This window comes from Lissotriton helveticus, chromosome 3_1 (genome assembly GCF_964261635.1).
Source record: "Lissotriton helveticus chromosome 3_1, aLisHel1.1, whole genome shotgun sequence".
Taxonomy (NCBI): Eukaryota; Metazoa; Chordata; class Amphibia; order Caudata; family Salamandridae; genus Lissotriton; species Lissotriton helveticus.
Window position 1 is genome coordinate 1,953,467,449 of NC_136061.1, and position 21,746 is coordinate 1,953,489,194.

General features: G+C 45.6%; 1 protein-coding gene across 1 annotated transcript in view; it reads left to right on the forward strand.

The window, feature by feature from the left end:
- Positions 1–21,746, forward strand: part of SMAD3 (SMAD family member 3) — a 355,242-nt gene that overhangs the window by 328,164 nt on the left and 5,332 nt on the right. The window contains exon 8 of the mRNA XM_078683044.1: positions 18,160–18,304. Coding sequence (XP_078539170.1) covers positions 18,160–18,304 — 145 coding nt within the window. The remainder of the gene's footprint in view (positions 1–18,159; positions 18,305–21,746) is intronic.

Genomic DNA, 21,746 nt, shown 5'->3' on the forward strand with positions numbered 1-21,746 from the left:
GTACTCATCCACAAAGCATCACTGCAATGTTAACAATGAAGACGGCCTTTCTGGTAGCAATCACCTCGCTACGAAGGGTGAGCGAACTGCAGGCACTCACACTCCAGGAACCCTACATCCAGATACACAGTGACAGGGTCGTGATGAGAACAGACCCACACTTCATGCTGGTGGTGTCAAGGTTCCACATGAATCAGAGTATTCAGATCCCTAGCTTCTTCCAAAACCCCACCACAAGCGCTGAGAGGTCGCTCCACACCCTAGACGCAAGAAGGGCTGTGATGCACTACATTGAAAGAACGAAGGAACACAGGAAAACAAAACAGTTCTTCGTATCCTTCGCAAACAGTTACATGGGCAAACCAGTGACTAAAAACACCATAGCTCGATGGATCGCACAGACAATACAATTCTGCCACAAACAAGCTGGCCAGGAGCTAACAGGAGGGGCACAGGCCCACTCCACCAGGAAGAAAGGAGCAACAATTGCCTTTCTGGCCAACACACCAATTCAGGACATATGCCTGGCGGCAACATGGGCTTCAGTACACACTTTCACTAAGCACTATTGCGTGGATGTACAGATGAACAAAGAAGCACAAGTAGGACAAAAAGTGCTTCAACATATTTTCAACAACCAACGCTCATCTTCCACCCAACCGCCACAAAAGTAACGAAAACCGATTCAAAATCTATGCACAGCATAGTGAATCCAGAAAGATTCACGCTGCAAAACGAATAGTTTCTTACCTGTCGGTGTAGTTTTGCAGCTTGAAGATCTTTCTGGATTCACTAGCGAACCCAACCGCCTCCGCCAGAAAGATGAGGCTGGAGAAGAGGGTGGAAACACATAGGAAAGAAAGCAAGTTGAAGCTTACAAGATACGTGAAAAGATACGTGGAAAGAATTACGTTGAAAAAACGATTACAGGATACGTGAAAAGAATTACGTAAAAAAAAACGATTAACAAATATAGCCATGGATTCACTACAAAGACAAACAAGAAAAAAGAGACAGAAAAAAGAATCCGAAGATGGCGCCCAAGGGTGGTAGCTTCCGCCGGAAGCACGCCGACGTCACCGAAGGTACACCAAATGGTGAGGCGTCGACGCCCACCTGGGCTACGACAACAAAAAAAAAAGAGAGAAAAAAGACTACGATTACGGACCCAACCACCAGATTGCGGAATATGCACAGCATAGTGAATCCAGAAAGATCTTCAAGCTGCAAAACTACACCGACAGGTAAGAAACTATTCGTTTTCTGGGATCGTCTGTAGCCTTTGCTGTAACTTTGTTACTTGCTATTTTTCTAGTCTCTTTGTCTTCTCTCTTTCAACATGACCTCGAAGAAGACCGGGTTTAAAGCCTGCGGAGAATGTAACAAGATAATGTCCATCACAGATCTGCATTATGGAATCAGGCAAATGCTGGAGAACATCATGTCCAGTAGCAAACTGCAGGAGTGTACCAAGGCCTTTCTTTGAACAGAGTTTATCAATGTTTGTAGTTTCTGAATCTTTTATTGTGAAAGATACACTTTCTCCACCAGTGTCCAGAATAGCTCCAAAAATAGGATGCGATTGGAAGGCTGTACCTGTGATTTGGTTGCATTGAGAGCAAGACTTAGAGACTGGAGCAATCATTGACACACGTCTGTTGATAATTTGGCAATATCAATCAATCACTTGGGGATTTATAAAGCGCAGGCTACTCCAGGAGTGTACCGGCGCTGAAGGACCGTACAAACATTCTCACACAATAGAATCTCACTGAAAGACTGACTTGAATAACTAGGTTTTCAGAGCACACCTAAAGCAGTTTTCCTCCCTTAAAGCTCGCAGGTCTACAGGAAGGGCATTCCATGCCAGCGCAGCAATGTAGAAGGACCCACTACCTCATTTTTTCCACTTAGTTCTTGGTACAACAGCAAGCCCAGCCTCAGAAGAATGGGGTGTTCTAGCTGGATGGTAATGGATGATCCTTCCGGAGAGACAGCTAGGGCCCATCCGATATGAAGCTCTGTGGGCCAGAACTAAAAATGTAAACTGCTCTCTCTACTTAATACGGAGCCAGGGTAGCTTCTTTAACCCCTTCCACGCTCATGACGAGCTGGGCTCGTCATGAGGTAGCCTCCTCGCACGCTCATGACGAGCCCAGCTCGTCATGTAACATGCGCTTTACAAAATCTCAGCGTGCGAGCGGAATTCCGCCCGCACGCATGCGGTTAAATAATGGCGAATAGAATTCTGCCTAGGGATTTTTAATAGCGTTCTCGCCGCAGATTTTTGCACCATCTGTAACCTCTGCAAATAAGCTGGGACGCCTAGATATAGTGCATTAGCATCGTCCAAATGTGAGAGCATGTATCGCCGTTTTTTGTGCCTGAAAAGGGAGCAGATTCAAAAAATTCTTTACAGACTTTGAGAGCCCGAAGCAGGAACATACAACACTCACACCCTACGGACCTAAACATAGCTGGCAGTCCATCTTTACCCTTAAATTTCGGTCGCTGTGGCTGGAAGGGGGGGTGGGGTGACACGGGGGTTTTGATACAGCTTGGCCAGTATCAAAAGTTTTACCCTTGACCAAGCAATAAATCATCGAGATGGGGAAGACTTGACTGGCTTATCTCCTTAGGAATGGTATTACTGGGGTCATACATTTTGTGAATATTATTTTTGCGGATGTTAGTACCCAGAACTAATAGTGGCTCCTGGCTACTTAGGATAACCGGTATTTATAAACCGGGATGTTGAAAATACACATCCGGCAAAACCAGCAAAGTAATTTATTCCCCATGCTGGAGTAGCTGCAATACATACTTCCCGAGGCATTACTATTCTGAAGGATTGTTTCAGAACTGAATAAAATCCAAAATGGATCTGGAGTAGCAGTCTGCCTTTAGCTGGGGCCTGGGTCAAGTGCTTTCTTGGTTTGGTAATTGGGTCTGGGGCCCTTGAGATGGAGTTTTCGTCATGAGCCGAGAATGAGAAACAAAACAGTGACCTTTGATCTAAACAGGCGAGAGAGTCGGACATACCCATTTGGTAGCCGAATTTCAAAATGTGAAACCAGATAACCTAGAATCCAGCACAGGCGTCCCTGCCTGTCCAAAATGTGGTATCGTATGCAAATCGTTTATTCCAAAGAGCCTCCTTTTTCTTAATTACCATATATGGGCGCACTTTTAAATGACTACTAACTTGCCTCTTCGGGCCAGATGTAGGTAGCCAAATACCGGTCGGTAACGGCCGAATTCGGCCGTTACCGACCGCTATTTGGCTTTTGAGACGTAGGTGGTTCTGAATTTACAGAATCTGTATATTTACCGATTCGGTAAATTTACCACTTCGGTATTTTACCGAATCGGTAAATATACCGATTCTGTAAATCCATATGTAGGTGGGACTCTTCAGAGTCCCAAAGGCCCTACAAATTCGGTATTTTAACACCCAATCCAATTGGGTGTTAAAATACCCAATTCAGGTGTGCATGCACATGTGTGCATGCACACCTAGCCATGTGACAGACAGACATGCCCTTAGGGCATGTCTGTGTGCCACATGGCGCACATGCCTATTTTTGGGGTGCCAGAGGGTGTCAAAGTGACACCCCCTGCACCCTTGCTAAAATCGGTATTTACCGATTCTGTAATTACAGAATCGGTATTGCCCATTGATTCCTATGGGCTTCACAGCCCATAGGAATCAATAGGAAATACCGATTCGGTATTTCCAGATTAGGTAAATACCGAATCTTAATGATTCGGTATTTCCACATCTGGAAATACCTACATCTCCCCCATTCATATTTACCACTTCTTAAATACCGAATCGGTATGATTCGGTATTTAAGAAGTGGTAAAATAACGGTATTTAAGAAGTGGTAAAATAAAATTACCTACATCGGGCCCTTAGTTCTCTAATTGCATAGTCATTTGGATGGGTAGTGTGAGGAGAGCCATGAACGTTTCTAAAAACTATCACTTTTAGCAGGTCTGTCTATACAGTGAAAAAATCTGATGTACTAAGGAGAAATGCTTCCTAATGTTAAAGAAATACACTTATTGGATTTTTTTAAGGAATTGTATAATATTTTTACATTATGTTTGTTGCACGATATAGATGCCAAGTGTTTTCATAGTCTGCCCCTGTACTCACTCTTAGAAGCAAGCCAGGTCCATGACTCGGCTCACTCTATTAATTGGCCTGCGCACCTTCCTGCATTTAAGACTCATGCTTGGTACATGGGCCGTCAGTCACTTGATAAAATAATTTGTAAAACCTGAGGTCTAGAAACATGGAACCCTGCCCGCATGAACCGATTTCAGAACTTTACCATCAAGGCTTTATTAACTGAGACAAAGAAGACTACATGCAGTGAAAATGCATTTAACATAAATGATCCCATGGCAAAAAGTCTAAGCCGTTGCGTTATACGTAAATGTAGTCAGGAGCTCCCAGGGAGAACTTCTCGGCCCATATGGGATGGTCAGGGGCTTAGCTTCATTACGGATGTGTTTGGGGTGTGAAACCCCTCAAAATGCATTATTAGTTGGGCCTAGAATCCAGAGTCAGGTTTACTATGCCTGTGTTGGTTTTCCTAATCATTCCCATTTCACTAAGAAGTTTTAACTTGTTCATTTTTTGTATTGGTATCGTAAATATCCTCAGTGACCGGTATAGCAAAAAAGTTGCAAATCTGCACCCATAAAGTACTCCTTGAATGAGTGCAAATGTACTACTTTTTAGAGTTTACAAACATTGGTGGTAGTAGTAGTCTTGGAAATCTGCGCCATCCTCAAGTTTCCAAACGTACTACTGGCAAACAAACACTCAAAAGTTGATAGCATGAATGTTTGCAAATAGTCTAACCCATGGCAGTCGCTCTGGTAGTATTCCAACCCGCAGTTTTTGCCCACTGAGCCACTCTAGACAGAGGCCCACCTAATACAAATCAGTATTTACCCTGTTCATCATGGAAAAGTTTCATCACAAACTTTGGTCATCTCACCCCTCCATCTTGCAGCCCAATGTTTTCTTTAGTTGAGTAATTTGAGATTCACCTCCCCAGTATCTCATTAGGCCGTGCACATGGCACATGGCTTGCACTTGGGCATGGTCACCAGTTCCCCTTTTGCGACCATGGGCACAATTTCTGTTTGCTGCAAGGCAAATAGTGATGCACAGTCTTGATAGATGGTAGTTGCTGCATCAATTTGAGCCTGTAGCCATAGTAAACTACACCAACATTTCAGCTGCATTAACAAGGGGACAAATCCTCTCTTCAATCCAATAATTCTGCTCATGAAGCAGACTATAAGGTACAGATCCAAGTTATGCATCAGGGGACAGTCGAAATCTAGTTATCCTGCCTGCAATTCAAGTTTGTCAGTCGTGTGAATTGAAATGCAGACCAGAGAGCCCACCCCAGTACGTCTGGATCCATATGACTTGTTACCAGGCCATTCTAGCTCCTCTGCTATTAAAGATGCTGCAATTGATACTACACCTACACCCCCACTGTGCAAGAGATGGAGGCTAGTGGATCCTAACAAAGATCTCCACACCAGATAACAAATAAAGGGCTCCCAAGGATGCTCAACAGTCCAGTGTGTGGCGGGGATTGTGTCCTCTTTAAAAGCCAAAGTTTCAACCTCCTTTGTATACATAGAGGGAGGATCCTTTGGTAAGAGAAAATTACCAGTTTGATGGTCACTCCCTTGGGCAGACTCACATAGTCTGAATCTTTGCCATAAGTTGACTATAGTTGTATGGCATGAGTTTGATTGTAGTGGCTCCTTGTTGCTCAAGTAAATCACAAATGAGTTTTAGTTCACACTTACCCATGGCTAGGCTGCAGCTGAGCAAAGATTGCAGATGTTCATGACATAATGGACAAATATTTAGTATCCAGACCAGTAGCCTTTCCATGAGGAATAGTGTTTCAAGTCTTTGAACTGAAAGCAGGATGCCATGAATCTGCCCTTTGGCATCATTTCTTCAATTCCTTCATTCAAAATAGGGCCCGTGAAGCCCAAAGCTGCATGCAAGCAAGAAACCATGCAAACTCATTTGCTGATGTCCCTTTCTTTCCACACCTTCAGATGCATCAACAGAGCCGCATGCAAGCTAGAAATCATGCAAAGTCATTTGCTGATGTCCGTTCCTTTCTTTCCACACCTTCAGATGCAGCTTCTTTCTTCACTCTGAGGAGATTTTTCTTCAAAATAATTTAACAGTTTGCAGTGGATGCCCCAACCCCCTCTCCCCCACCCCACCCCCTCCCTCAAAACAACAGGGGCTTTCCTGGAAAGAATACTGCTCAGGTTTAGTTTCTTTACACTACTCTAAAGTCTGTGATGACTACATCAAGATGAAACCCAATGTCATCCATGAGAGAGAGGCAAAGCTCTATGTAGCGAAACACCAGAAGGTTCCATGCCAATCCTACTCCAGCTTGAAGGCGAGGACCCACTCCTTTAATATTTCCTCAGGCAGATCTTCTTTACGATCAAAGTCTTTGGGTAGATGAAACAAGAAACACAAGAAGTCCAAGCGGGACCTGATCCCTTCCCGCCACTCTCAATCTCCAGAGAAAGCACAGGGGCTTCACCATGCCTCCAGGACTTGCTTCCATTCCACAGAGGAGCCGATTAAAGCTATGGTCCAAATACATCCAGAGATTCTATTGACAATGTTGCATCAGATAGAGGCCTTTCATGGGGCCATGCTGAGCATCTTTGGCATGCACCTACTCTCTGAGGCGCCCCTTTGAGCGCAAGGATCACAAAGACTCCCAGTTGGGTTAATGCCAACTTGTTCAACCACAGTGTTGTCGGAGCCCCTTGAACTTGTTTCGGGTTCCATGCCTATGCCATAATCTGCACCATCCCATCAAGCATTGATGTCTGCACCAATGCCATTGGTGCCAAAGGAAGACCCGCAACCCATTATTGTGTCTGAATCCGAACCAGCATCGCCTCGACTGCTGCAATATCCTGAACGTGTCATCTACCTCTGGTGAACTCTTTTGACTGAGTCAAAATTCCTTTACTCATGGACTTGCACCAGCTTTTCAGTCACCTTTATGGAGACCACAATGGTGGGGATGGGAAAGGATTTGCCCTATGATGATGGCAACTGGTATATGAAGCCACAGAATGCCTGTAGGCTGGACACCTCACCCAATACTCCACCCCAGACGCCCAAATGAGGAAAACACTTAATTTGCTACAGTTATAGGGAGGGCTGTTGAGGTGATTTACCTTCATCTAACCACTATGGAGGCAAAAGCAAACTCGTTAATGGAGGGGTCCTAATGCCTGGTCAGGCACTGATCGAGCCTCTGTTGCCCCTCAAAGATGTCCTCACCAACACACTCCTGTGAACATGGGCTCAACCTTGCTCTGCTCCCTCGCACCCCCAACCCAAACATCGACCAACAAGCCAAGCTCCGCCATTGACTTGTTTCAGAGTACCATGACTTCCTCACACACCACCCAACACCTTAAAATCTGATGGTCCAGGCTTCCAATAGTAGAGTAATTTGCAACACCTTTCCTTCGCCGCACCCTGACAGAATCAAAACTAGTGGACACTTACAGATGCATATGTTCTCCTCAATTGTCTCGCCTTAAGATCGGTCTATGTGAGCTGTTTATAAGACCATTACTCCCACACACTGTGGGACATGGTGAGCAATATTGTCTGTGTTCACCGAAGACTTATTGTGGTGGGACATGTTGAGGAATATTGCCTGTGTTCACGAAGATTTATTGGGTTCTCTAGCCCAAACTACTCAGGATGGTTGTAATGCAGCCAAATTTGTCATCCGCTCAAGCCCAGACACCACTGACTGTCTAGGTAGGGCTATGAAAACCAGTGTGATGTTCAAAGCCACACCTGCATGAGGTCCACTGGCTTCCTCGGAGGCATCCAAGCTTCTTTGATGGCCAGACCTTCTGACAACTTCCACCTGATTTGTGAGAAAGCCTATTCACCTTGGAAGGTTATCAGGATAGCCGGGCCATAGTGCACTCCTTGGACCTTTCAGCTACAGTCGGGCAATCCACCCAACAATTTAGTCCTTTTTAGGTCTCGGCTAGCGTAGGCTGCGCACATGCGCAGTCTCGCTGGCGAGATTTAATGAGTTAGAGTAAGTTTCACTAGTGAGGTTAAGCCCCGCCCCTCTTTTCCATTGGCTGGCGTCACCGTTCATGCTAAACGGTGGCCAGCCATTGGAAAAGAGGTGTTAGTGACGTACTCTTTTCTCTTTGGAAGCTGGCTTCCTTGACCTACGTGTGTTGTAAAAGGTTTCTTATCTTCTTTATGGGGCGAAACAGATGGCCCCATAAAGAAGATAAACCTTTTACGCCCTTTTTTTTCCTTTGGGTGAGGACTTGTTGCTTGCGGCCGATCGAGATCTCGCCATATTTTGAAGTCGTCATGCCGCTCCCGGCGTGCTCCGCTTTCTCTTCCTGCGCGGCCTGATGTGAGTGAGACATGGTATCCTCGGTGTGGCTCTACTGTGTAATGAGGCACTGGGCACAAATAGAGCAGCAGCGTGTGTCCCTCACGGTATGTATACTGTCCGTTTTACGCCGCCTGGTAATTTAATTTTTTTCCTTTGGGTGAGGGCTTGTTGTTTGCGGCCGATCGAGATCTCGCAATATTTTGAAGTCGTCATGCCGCTCCCGGCATGCTCCGCTTTCGCTTCCTGCGTGGCCTGGGGTGAGTGAGACATGGTATCCTTGGTGTGGCTCTACTGTGTAATGAGGCTCTGGGCACAAATAGAGCAGAAGCGTATGTCCCTCCCGGTATGTATACGGTCCGTTTTACGCCACCTGGTAATTTTAATAGTCACTGGGTATTACTTCTGAACCATTGGCTCAGTGAAGTCTTTTAAGCTCGTGTTGCGTGTTGTGTGGTGATGCCTTGACTGCTTGTTGTGATGTCCTTTAGGCCTGGACTGTCTTTGCTTCTAGGTTTTACTCTTCAGTGCGTTGGATGGGGGAGGGGAGTTATTTAACAGAGCGCTTTTTTTTGTTTAGCTCTGTCTTATTGGTTTCTGTCCAAAGTGTGCGTAAGCGGCCTTTCTTTGCTAGTGCGTGAAATTGACATGTGCCTCACAGTTTTATTTCGAAATACAGAGGAGTAGCATGTTCAGTTAAAAGTGGCCTCTCTTTGCTAGTGTGTGAAATTGACATGTACCTCAGTTTTATTTCAAAATACAGCGGAGTAGCATGTTCAGTTAAAAAATAATAATAATAATAAAGTTAAAATCATTCTGATGGCAGTAGTGCTTGAAAAAAGTGGATCACGCTTGATGAAGTAGGCCTAAGAATTTGACGTGGGCTTGATCAAACATGTTTGCTTTGTTGCCAGTCTGCAATCTGCTGACTCTGCCGATGCATTTAATGAGATGAGGGAATGGGAAGATGGGCACAGCTGTAGCCCACGGTGCTTTGCCCGTCCCATCCTCCTCAATTCAAGACTACGGGTAATGCACTCCACGGGTCACCGCCAGGTCGGATGGCAATGGCATGCTCCCAAACAATCTCTGTGGGTGAACTCGATGATGCCAGATGAGAGAAGGACGTGAAAGTGTGAGGGATTACCCGCATGGGGCAGCACCACCATGCAGGCACTGAGGTAAGAGTGGGCCATGTGAGAGGGAGTGGTTCCCTGCGTGAGCCCGGGTCCTCGTAGTTCCAGGGTTTAGCTGGATAGGACCGTGGTAGGTAACTCTGGGTACCGTGTGAGACCGTGCAACACGAAGTGAGGAAGAGCTAGCATGGGCCACCTAATTAAGACCGGGCCCTTGGATTGCGTGGTGTTACCAGAGTGATACAGAACCCCTCGGTGTTGCATGTGTGAGACTTTAGGGTTAAATGTGTGAGAGGGCCCTGGGTTGCCAGCGACTGAATGGGTGTAACAAGGCCCCTCGTGGCGGAGTACCTAGGTAAGACAATTTCTAGGAGCATGAGGGTATCTGGGTAAAGCAGTCCAGCTCGGGAGGGTGTGGGGGAGGGGGGCAAACCTCGGCGTGGCCGGGCCCTCTGAGCGCCAGGGGTGAGGGAGGACCTTTCCGGGGCTGCGTGAGAGTGGCCTTGTGAATACCTGGGTTACCTCTGTGAAACTGCGCTGTTCGGGTTATCTGGCTGAGGCCGGCCATGGGAGTGTCAGTGTTACCTGGTTGAGACAGGGCCTCACTGCTATTATGGGTTACCTGGGTGAGACAAGGCCGGGCGGAGGTTACTCAGGTGAGACGGCTCCCCAGACGTCAAGGCTTACTGGGTGAGACTGGACCACTTGGAGGTTACCCAGGTGAGACTGCTCCCCAGACGCCAAGGCTTACTGGGTGAGACTGGACCACTCGTAGGTTACCTGTGTGAGAGGAGGTCCCTGTTCAGGGTGAGACAGCACCACACTCGGAGTTTACCCGCGCTAGATAAGACCCTGGATGGGCCCGGGTACCCGTATGTTGATCATTATTTCTTTCCCGCAGCCCCCGATGGGGGGGCCTGGAAATATCCCCTGTCCGATTTCCTCTGGCGAAGGCAGCACTTACAGAACCAGAGAGCACAAACAGTGGCTTCCGGCTGCATTGTCCCCGACCTCGCGCTCATTGGACATGGGGCTTTTGTTCGATAAGCGTGTATTGCTAAATAGGGCAGCTGCTTTGCTTTACAACTTCGCATGGAGGTTAAAGGTAGGACTGAAACCGATTCGGTAATGCTACTTTGAAGATTTGCATTTCAATGACGCACTGTTTGCAGTTGTTTAACAAAGGGCGGACCTGTTTTTTTTTTGCTATCGGCAGGTTTGCACCCAGATCGGGAAAGCGCTCGTTTGTCTGGTACTTCCAAAGCAAAACGTCGTTTTTTAAGAATGTTTGTGGAATCCAATTTCATTCTGCAGAATGCTGATTTTTTAAATATTTTTCCGCGCACAAATGCGGTCAGGTAGTAAATCCCAAGTTAAATGTGTGCATGGAGATAAAACCTCAAGTCACTACGAGGGATAAGTCAGTGCAAATTTTGTCTAGATTTGTATTACCGACTAGAGCGCGCCGGGTCTGGTGGCTCAGTGGATTAATGCAGCCACTGCAGAATGAAATTTTTGGGATATGCCAGGAGCTTGACTTATCAGCACTGTCAGGCTTATCAGCCAGCAAAACATGCCTCTGAGCTTCCTTGAGGGCCATGGGCCCACCAGGCCACGATCTGGCTAACAGGGACAGTGTCCATCCCAATCCTTCGTCCCTCCAACCACAACCTCAAAGTCCTTTTAGTGCTCCTTAAACTGCACACAGCTGCCCTGTAGAAGGCAGGATCTGCCACTTCCTGCAGGGGTGGCAACAATTCCCATCCGGCAAATGAGACTTGCAGGTACGTCCTGCCATTCCTATTTGACCCACTGCACCTGCCACCTACTTCAGACCACTTCTTGTAGAATCACATGTCTGTTTTATGCTAGAAAGTACAGACTTGTTTGGACAAAAAAGCCTTACAGTGGGTCCTGGCCTCAGAAGTAAGGACTGGGTGTTATTCCCACTACTTCCTTGTGGCGAAGAAGGTCAGATGCCTCTGTTCTATCCTGGATCTTTGCCCTCTCAATACCTTTCTGTGCAAGGATGAATTCAGAATGCTCACCCAGTCACTGGTTTTCTCTGCCCTGGATCCCGGAGACTGGATGGTAGCAGTGGACCTGCAGCACCCTTATTTTCAAATTCATTTTCTACAGGCCCACAGGTACTACCAATGGTTTACAGTGGGCCGCTAGAGATATCAGTTTGCTGTGCACCCCTTTGACCTCACTAGTGCCCCCCAGGTGTTCATAAAGATGATGGGGATAATGACAGCCCATCTTTGGAGAACAGGGTTTCAGTCTTCTTCTCTTGACAACTGCATGTTAAAGGCAGGCCTGTTGAAGTTAGTTGTGGACCACCTCCAGATTGCGAACCTCCTTACATCTTTGGTGTTCTCAATCAAACTGTCTAAGTTTCACCTGACTCCTTCTCTAAGGCTTGCCTTCATCAGCACCATTCTGACGTCTCAGTGGGCCCACCACAAAGCAAACCTGCTGATTGCCTAGCAGCCACTGAACCAAAAAACAATGCCACATGGTCAACCTTTGGCACATACTCAGAAGAAGAAATTGGCAAACTGCTCAGCACTCTGAAACCATCCAATCACCTCACGGACCCCCTTCCTGCTGCAGCAGTAAAAGACTTTACCCCCTTTCTTATCCCTCTCTGGACTAAAATTATCAACAGCTCTCTCCAACAAGGAAGCATACCGGACTCCCTAAAAGTTGGTCAGGTCACACCTCTCCTAAAGAAACCTACAGCCGACCCCTCTGATCTCAACAATTACCGTCCCATTGCCAATATTCCCACTCTCGCCAAACTGCTGGAAAAATGCGCACAACTACAATTGTCTAAACACATTGAACAATTTGATCTCCTCAACCCGCACCAGTCAGGCTTCCGAGCGGGGCACAGTACAGAAACGGCTATGACTCACATAATTGACGACGCACTTCAAATGCTAGACCAAAACAACACCTGCCTCCTCATCCTCCTTGATCTCTCCTCAGCATTTGATACCGTTAAACATGAGAATCTACTTGAGCTCCTAAACACAAGAATGGGCTTATCTGGAACTGTTCTCAAGTGGTTCACCTCCTTTCTTCACAACAGGTCGCAGAAATTCAAGAGCAACAACCTGATGTCTTCGCCAATACCCGTAACGCTAGGTGTCCCCCAAGGATCCTCTCTATCCCCAACTCTGTTCAACCTAGTCATGGAACCGCTCACCACCTTGCTACAAGCATCCAATGTACACTTTCACATGTACGCAGATGATACCCAACTTTATCTCAAATTACAGTCCCCCAAGGACATCTTGCTCCTGAACTCAACGATCAGATGCACCCAATCCTGGCTGGCAGATAATCATCTCAAACTCAATGCCCTGAAAACAGAGTTCCTTCTGATCTCACCTCCAGCGAAGGTCTCCACCACTCAAATTTGGCTTAAAGACCTAACCGCACTCAATGTCCAACCCACCATCGTGGACTCAGCAAAATCCCTAGGCATAACACTCAACACCAATTTGAACATGCAGCAACATATCAGCAAGGCAACAAAGGGAGCAAACTTCCAGATCAGCACTCTGAGGAAACTTAAACCCTACCTCCCAGCCAAAGACTTCCAAACGGCAGTACAAGCACTAGTCATTCCTCGAATTGAATACGGCAGCATCGCCCTCTGTGGACTCCCCCTAACTACAACCGCACCCCTAAGAGCTTCTCTAAACGCTGCAGCGAGACTCATCACTGGGTCAAAAAAACACTCCCATATTACCCCTGACTTGAAATCCCTGAACTGGCTGCCATTTGAAGCTAGAATACATCTGAAAATCGCCTGCATGACACACAAGGCGGTACATCTAAACTCACCCGGATACCTCGCTCAGAAACTGACAATCTCTGGAGGAGCTAGAAACACCAGAGGCACAAACAATCTTCTGTTGAAACCTCGAAGATTCCGGAAGGAAAAAACATATAAGCGCTCCTTCTCGGGAATGGCGCCTAGGATCTGGAACTCTCTCCCGCCCGAAACCAGGCTTATCTCTTCCACCACACTCTTTAAAAATGAAGTAAAAGCTATCCTCATAGCTAAATACACCTGAAATATTATCTTGACCACTGTTAGTACTCTGCACCGATCTATACTACATGTTTGACCCTTTTGATTATTTGTATGAACTGTCTTATTACTCACATGTTTGGCTTTGTAGCCACCTATTTGTACCATTCTGTACTCATGTCATGTTGGGCTTAGTTGCCACCTATTTGTATTAATTGACCTATTGATTTATCTGTTAACCATGCTCCCTCATGTACTTCTCTTTGTAAAGCGCTCTGATATCTGCAAGGATCTTGTCCGCGCTATATAAAACTTTCAAAATAAATAAAATTCCATCTAAGTGTTGGTGGAGACTGAGAAAGGCCTGCACTGTTGGTTGCTTGACTGTAATTGGACCAGCGGTAGACCCCTCTTCCTGCCCCACCGAGAGTTGACGGTGTTGACCGATGTGTCGCTACTGGGTTGCGCAAGTCATTTGGGAGAGGTGGAAATCAAAGGATTCTGGTCTCTGCCGGAATTTGCCACACATCAGTTTGCTGGAGTTGCAGTTGATTCACTTCTCTTTGAAGGCCTTCCTACTGTCTATCAAGGGGTGGCTGGTGCAGGTTCTCACACACAACACAACTGTCATGTGATAATGCAACAAAGAGACCATGATGGGGTCCTAGGTCCGGTGCCAAGAGGCTCTCCACTTCTGGAGCTGGCTGAATGATCAGGGTATTACTCTGGTATTGCACCACTAGGCCCCTGGTGGGATCTTTAACCCGTTCACTCCGGGGTGTTCGGAGGGAGGGGGGCCGCGCGCGGCTCCACCGTGCTTGTGACGAGCACAGCTCGTCATGAGGCACAGTTGAGCTGCACTCATGACGAGCTGACTGTTTTTGGAACATTCAGCACAGCGGGGAAATTATCCCTGCGTGCGAACGTTCCAACGGCCGTGACGAGCTGAGCTCGTCATGAGTGCAGCTCAACCGTGCCTCATGACGAGCTCAGCTCCTCATGAGCACTCAACGGGTTAAACACCTAAGTAGACTGACCAGGCTGGTGATACCCAGTGAATCACTAATGGCAGTTAAACCCACAGGTTGTAAAGGGCATCTTCTAACAGTGGAGTGAACCATAGCTAGATCTCTATGCCACTGTGGAGAGTGTGCAGTGTCATAACCTTTGCCTGCTGGAGACCCAAGAAGGCTCTCTTTCGGAGACTCATTAAGCCTATAGTGGAACATGGGATTCTCTTTGCCGTCCCTTCACTGCCTCTCCTGTCTAGAGTTCTGAAGAAGAGTAGGAAAAACCAGGCACAAGGCATTTTAGTGACAATGGATTGGACCTGGAGAGTGTGGTCCCAATTACGTCTGGGCTTGAGCATCCATCCTCCAACCAGGCTGCCAAATTTGAGAGGCCCTCCTGTTGCACCAGCAGGGCAGGATCCTGCACCCAAGCTAGTGGTACCTGCACTTCCATGTTTTGAGATTGAGCGGCGACAGTTGAACTTTCTCCTGATGTAGTTGATGCCATCTTCGTAGCTAGAAGTTCTTCAACAAAATCTGTGAATGCTGGGACATGTTTGTGGCTTCGGTGGTGCCCATCACTTGGAGCCATTGAAGGCAAAACTGTTGTATGTATTATTGTTTGCTTCATTTTTAGCCCAGCAAGGACTTGTTCTGGGCACAGTTATTGATTATCTGCCATCCCAGTCTGCCTTTTAACATTTGCCAAGCCAATTGTTCTTGAACAAATCACTGGTTGATGCATTTTCTAAACGTTTTACAACATGTTTCCACCTAAACCCTTTGTGATGTCACAGTGGGACTTCAATCTAGTTCTCATGTTTCTAATGTGCACCCCTTCTAAACCAATGTACAGTCCTGCTACCCAAATCCTTGTATCTTTTATTTGGCAATGAAGATTGTACTTCAGCCACTCTTAACTACTGCCTCACTAATGTGGCAACTTGAATAAACAGTAATTCACTAAAGTTGAATGGGAACTAGTCTGAAATCCTACTGGTTGGTAATCAACCGCATCTTTGGGGCCTACACTGCTGACTTGGCGATCTGGGTGCCGCTCCAACCCATGCTCAGGTAGTTAAGTTCCTAGCTTTCATAAGCTAAAACTGTGTAACATTAGTGGTTTGGTGTGGAGTCAAGCGATATGCTTCTAGTCATTTCATCACTTCATCTCTCCAACACAATCCACTGGCTCTGGCAAACTGAATTCCTTCCTTGATGGTCCTATTCTACCTTTCCACAATACCATTGGCTTCCGGGTGGTACAACGTACATAACTTGTGGCTCATACCGTTGCAATGCAAGAATTCTTTCATTTCTTGGGCTCTGAACTGTACCCCATTGTTTGTCTGTATAGAACTGGGCAACCCCACCCTTTGGACTACTTCTAGCATGAAACCAATGACGGACTTGGTGCTGATATCCAAGACATATTTAAGCTCAGGCCGAAGGGAGAAAAGATCTACTAACACTGTTATGCAGTGTAACTAACACTGTTATGTAGGGTGATTGTTTCTTTCCCATCTAGGGCTATATCCACCCACGGGCCCTCGGTAGCGGTCTACAATGCATGCATGGATGGTGTGTGCAGTTTAAGTATTTTGTCACTAGAGGAGCACGGTATGCACTCCCGTATCTTCCTCTCGATGTCCAAGTCCATTTTGGCCACCAAAAATCCAAATGAGCTAAGTTGATCAATCTGTCTCTTATGACTTTGGGTGGGATACGTTTTGTGCCCGGAAAAATACACCCATCCCTTACTGACAGTTTCTCTCTCACAATTCAATAAGGCTTGAACATCTCATCATGTTTGTCCTGGCTTGCCCACCCCTCTTGTGTTTTACCACAAACCCTTTGTATGAGTGGGTCATTTCTCAACTCTTCCTTCCACTGTGTTTCTTCTACTGCTCCTTGAGTTATGGCACAGAGACTCTCATCTTGTTATCCCACTTCCTCCTCTTCCTGTGTGCTAATTAATTGTGCTTTCCACGCGTGGGTTTAGATCCCATCCTCGTCGCCAGTGTGGAAATGAAGATACGGAGACTGGTACCATTAAGCAAGAATGAAAAAGGTTTATTTTAAGTACAAAGAACCTCAGCCCCAGCTAACCGCCTGACTCTCGTCCACCATATCCCAGTCAAGGCACTCGACATAGAATCCCCTCACCCCAACATTCCATGAGCATCATTGTCCCACAAACAATGGGTGAGGGAAGAACCAACAGCAAAGGATAGGAAAGGAGGAAAAGAACGGGAGTAAGAAGGTGTTCCCCCAGGCTGGGAAATACCACAGGTGTTCCTTCTCTTATGTGGGCCCCAAACTATAGAATTCTTTGCCTGCCTCACTTAGGTCCTGTAAGACTTCAGATACGTTTAAAAAATATCTCAAAACGTGGCTTTTCTAATCCTTCTGCTTTAGTCCTTTCTGTTGTTCTAGCACAGGGAAACCCCTTTGGGGTAGCAATGCACTTTATAAATGTGCATAATAATAGTTGTCCATTGCGCCTGCTCACCCTCAAAGCATCTTTCTTGGTTGCAATAACATTTACACAACAGGTGTGTGAGCTACAGACCGTTTCGGTCCAGCCTCCCTACACCACCATTTTTCCAGACAAACCGGTGTTAAGAACTCATGTTGCTTTCCTACCAAAGATGGTGAGGCCTTTTCATGGTGGACAGTCCACCATTCCTCGGACCTTCTTTGCTCTGCCTCATTCCTTGAAAGAGGAAGAAAGACTCCATTGTTTTGACTTCAATAGAGCACTTTTACTTGGATTGTTACCGAAAAACATTGTGTGGATAATCTGCTGTTTCTCTAGGGCGAAAAAGGGCAAGGGAGTGCTAAAGTGTACCATCTCTCGATGAATAATCCTCTGTATTAAGTTCCATTAGTGTTGGAGCAGAAGGTTTGTGTTTGAAAGGCTCCCTTGAGCCATTGGGCTGCTGAGCTTACCTGGGATGCACCTGTGTGCCTGTGGAGTGGTACTGTGACCTGTGAAGACTTGTCCAATTCAGCAACCCAAGATCGTTTTTTTTCTGCTGTCTACTACTTCTGCCATCTACTGATGGACGGCTAAACCCAGAAACATGTATCTAGAGATAACAGCACTACCTGCACCAACTTTGGTGAAAACCTACAGCAACTTTGAAGTAATTGTACTGCATTGAGCAGAATGGAATGAGGTGGCTAGTGCGGGGATGAGAAGCAGCGTGCTCCCTTCCCACTTGTGCTAATAGCCGCCCCTGAGCCACTTCATTGTCTTCAATGGAGTTCCCAAACATTCTAATGTTCGAATTTTATTCTTTAGTGTTTGACCTTAGTTCTAGGGATTTTAGGATGGTAGCCATTTATTCTTAGTATAGGTGATATTTACTAAAAGGTCTGCAAGGTTCACATATTAAAGAAGCTGCACTTTGCTTTTCAAACCGTTTAAGTTTTAATTTTCTTTTAAACTATTTATGCTAATATGCGTTGTTTTGTTTTCTTTAAAGGATGTAACTTGAAGATTTTCAATAACCAGGAATTTGCGGCCCTCCTGTCCCAGTCTGTAAATCAGGGCTTTGAGGCAGTATATCAGCTGACTCGTATGTGCACAATACGAATGAGCTTTGTCAAGGGCTGGGGCGCCGAGTACAGGTAAACCTTTCATGGTTTTTGATAACAACAAAAACATCTAATGCAATGAATTACACAGATTTGCATGACTAAATGATTGCCGTTTATATGTCGTTTGTCGTAATAAGCATGAAGTAGTATCTGTTAATACCGCAACATTTCAATGCTGTTTCAGAGATAGTGTTCCATCATTCCACTGCTCCTTGCTCACATTGACTGAACATGCACTTTTCAGCAGTCTTTTTTTCTCACTACTTTTCTGCATCTTTCATGATGTGGACTCTTTAGTTGTAAGAATGACTTTTAGTCCAGTATGCATGCAAGTAAAATAGTAAACATTGCTAAATATTCCTACAGATGAGAGTTTCTGTATTAATCAATCAGTTGACACCCGTAATCTAACACTACTGCATTTCTAGCATTAAAACAGTTTGATAACTTCTGGAGCCCCCAGGTCCCACTGTGATACCATCGCTGTCTCAAGAACTCGCCCCATATGTGCTTGCAGTCATTCAGTCCCAGTTTGTTGCCCTGGGCACCATAAACCTGATTACCGAAATGTTCTGTAATATTGATCTGATCTTTTCTGCTGGAAAAATTACAACAGGAGGTCTTTGACTTCTGTCAGATCTTGAATCTGTGCCATTTTTTAAAATAGCAGTGCTAGTGCAGGTTCTACATACAGTGCCACCTGAGCAGTCATGTGCTCAGCAAACCTACATGATATGTAACTTTCATGCACCTTAATTAACATCCATTGTTGATTGCCAGCAGTCCCAGTTCCTTTAGTGACCCTGTGTCCAACTGTGGTTTTGACAAATGTTCTTCCAACACTGGTGGTCCTTCTTATTCGTCTTGATCTTCCCCCCCTTTTTATGTTTTTTAGATTAATGGATGTTATACTTGAGTTCCTACGCAAGATCAAACTCTTTCCAGCTTAGAGTTGATCAATGGTAGGCTTGTGTTTTTATCTTGCTTTCTCTGTTATCAGGTGAAGTAAGTCATTGAACCAGATCAATGAGTGAGAAGAATCCTTGAAGCCACCTTGGTGGGATGTCTGCTTTCCATTTACTTCCTCCTACCATGAGTGAAATCTATCTAACAAATCAACAATAGTGATTTTCAGTGGCTAAAGATGACCTGTGCTTGCTGGTTTCAGACTCAAATTATTCACGCCCCTCTACAGTCACCCTTATGTGCTCTCTTGCCCAGGTCATCAGCCTATACCACCTCCAGTAAAGGTGTTTGCAGACAACACTCCGAATGTCCTATGGCTGGAGAGGGAGTTTGAGCTGACCAAAATAAAAATGACAAGATGCTTCAAATACATTTTTATGGATGAAGGGTATCTTCCTGTGTCTGAGGTGGGGAGAAAATTAGATCCTTCCCCTGGAAGTGAAGCTTTTAGCAATCCAGACCTTCCCTTCAACAAGCTATAAAAATGGGACAAGCCAAGGGTTGATACACAAGCTATAAATAATCTGTGAATACTACTTAACTCTGAAATGTCCTTCGCTCCACTGATAAACTCTGTAGTGAAAATTACAAATCTACTATCCTTGCTAAAGAAAGGTTGATAGCATGTGTGGGTGTAGATACATATGCTCTGCTTACTCCTGCTATATAGTTCTGGGAACGGGCATTACAGCTTCTTTTTCTTCGAAGATGTTATTGAGTTATGGGATGTGCTATGACTCCTCCCTTAGTCCATAATGTGCCTGGGCACCACCTCCGCTCTGTATCGTCGGCACAGGTAATGCCATCCTTTCAGGTATTTCCTCATCAACACTGGCCCCACTTGAAGCCATATTCAATTCCACCGCTTGACTTATCAAAGAGAAAAAACGAATTGACCATATCACCCTAGTTCTTAGAAACCTCCACTGGCTCCCACTTGAGGTGTGGATACAGTTCAAGATTGTATGCATCACTTAAAAAGCTTTACACAACCACAGACCTACCTATTTATCCAATCTCCTCATACTTTCAGGAGGCTCAAAACTATCAAGAAGCAAAACCTCCTTAACCTTATAAACTCCTAAATTCAAGTCCTCTTTAGCTCTAAAGCAATTTTTCTCAGTTGCAGCACCCAGCTTTAGCAACTCTCTACCCCTTGACCCAAGATGCAGCCATGATATTCTGTCTTTCAAGAAAGGCCTCAAGGCTTATATTTTTAAATCATACCTCAAGGCTTATATTTTTAAATCATACCTCAACGGAGAGTAATCCAAGTCTAGGGCAACCACATAGTAAAGTTTGTTTCTTCATGGCCCACACATTTTCTTCTGGCTGTCTCCTACTCCATTCATGTTACCTTTATTGATCTGTTTCACTTTGTTGCCCCCATGTTCCACCTCTCTACCTCCCTCCCCCTTTTATCTTGCACCCCATCCTCCATCCCATTTCTCTTCACCCCATTTCTTTCCCTCTACTCATGCTGATGTAAGTTGTTTTGTTCCTTGTAAAGTGCCTCAGTACATGTCCAGGCGACAAGACTCGATATAAAAACTTCAAATTACTAAAACTCTGAGGCAGAGGTGTTTCCTCTCTTTATTTCCTCATTCCAAAAGACAGTTCCTTCTTTTTACCCGATTCTAGACCTTAAACCACTGAACCAGCACATCCTGTTGGATCGCTTTCATATGACAACCCTGCAGGACTCCGTCTAGGGGTCTTCATGACTGCGTTAGATGTGAAATGCGCCTATTTCTATATCCTCACCCAAACGTCCCATCACTGGTTTTGTGGACAACATTGCCAAATTAAAGTCCTATCCTTTAGAGTTACTACAGCTCCCAGGGTGTTCACGAAGTGTCTGGCAGTGGTAGCCATGATTCTCCACAGAGGCAGCATTTATATCTTCCCATAACTCAAGTGAATGGCTGATCAAAAGCAGTAGCGGACCACAATGCCTCCTTTTGAACCCCTCCACTCTTGCAAAATACAGTTTCTGTCCTGGAAAGTGGCTTTTTTGGTACCAATAACCTCGCTCTGACTCGTCAATGAGTTACAATTACTCAGCATTCAAGAGCCTTTCAGTCAAGTGCACAAGGACATGGCGGTCCTTAGAGCTAATCTGAAGTTCTTCACCAAGGTAGTCTCACAGTTCCACTTTACAAAACTATTGAGCCACCCTTATTTTTTCTGAAACCAGATTCAGTAGCGGAAAGGATGCTACAGACCTTAAATATAAAGTAGGCTGCAATGTTCCTTATTGGCAGGACTAAATCCTTCCACAAAACTAACTAGCTCTTTTTAGGTTTGCTAAACCCCTCAAAGGACATACCATTTCCAGGGCAGGCATTGCAGGATGGATTATTGAGTGTATTCAAACTTGCTAGATCAAACCTAGATGTGTACTTAGGGTACCGGCCAGGGTATACTCTACATTCAAAAAGGGGGCAACCATGGCTTTTCTATGTAACCTCTCATTAGCAGACATCTGCAAGGCAGCTACCTGGTC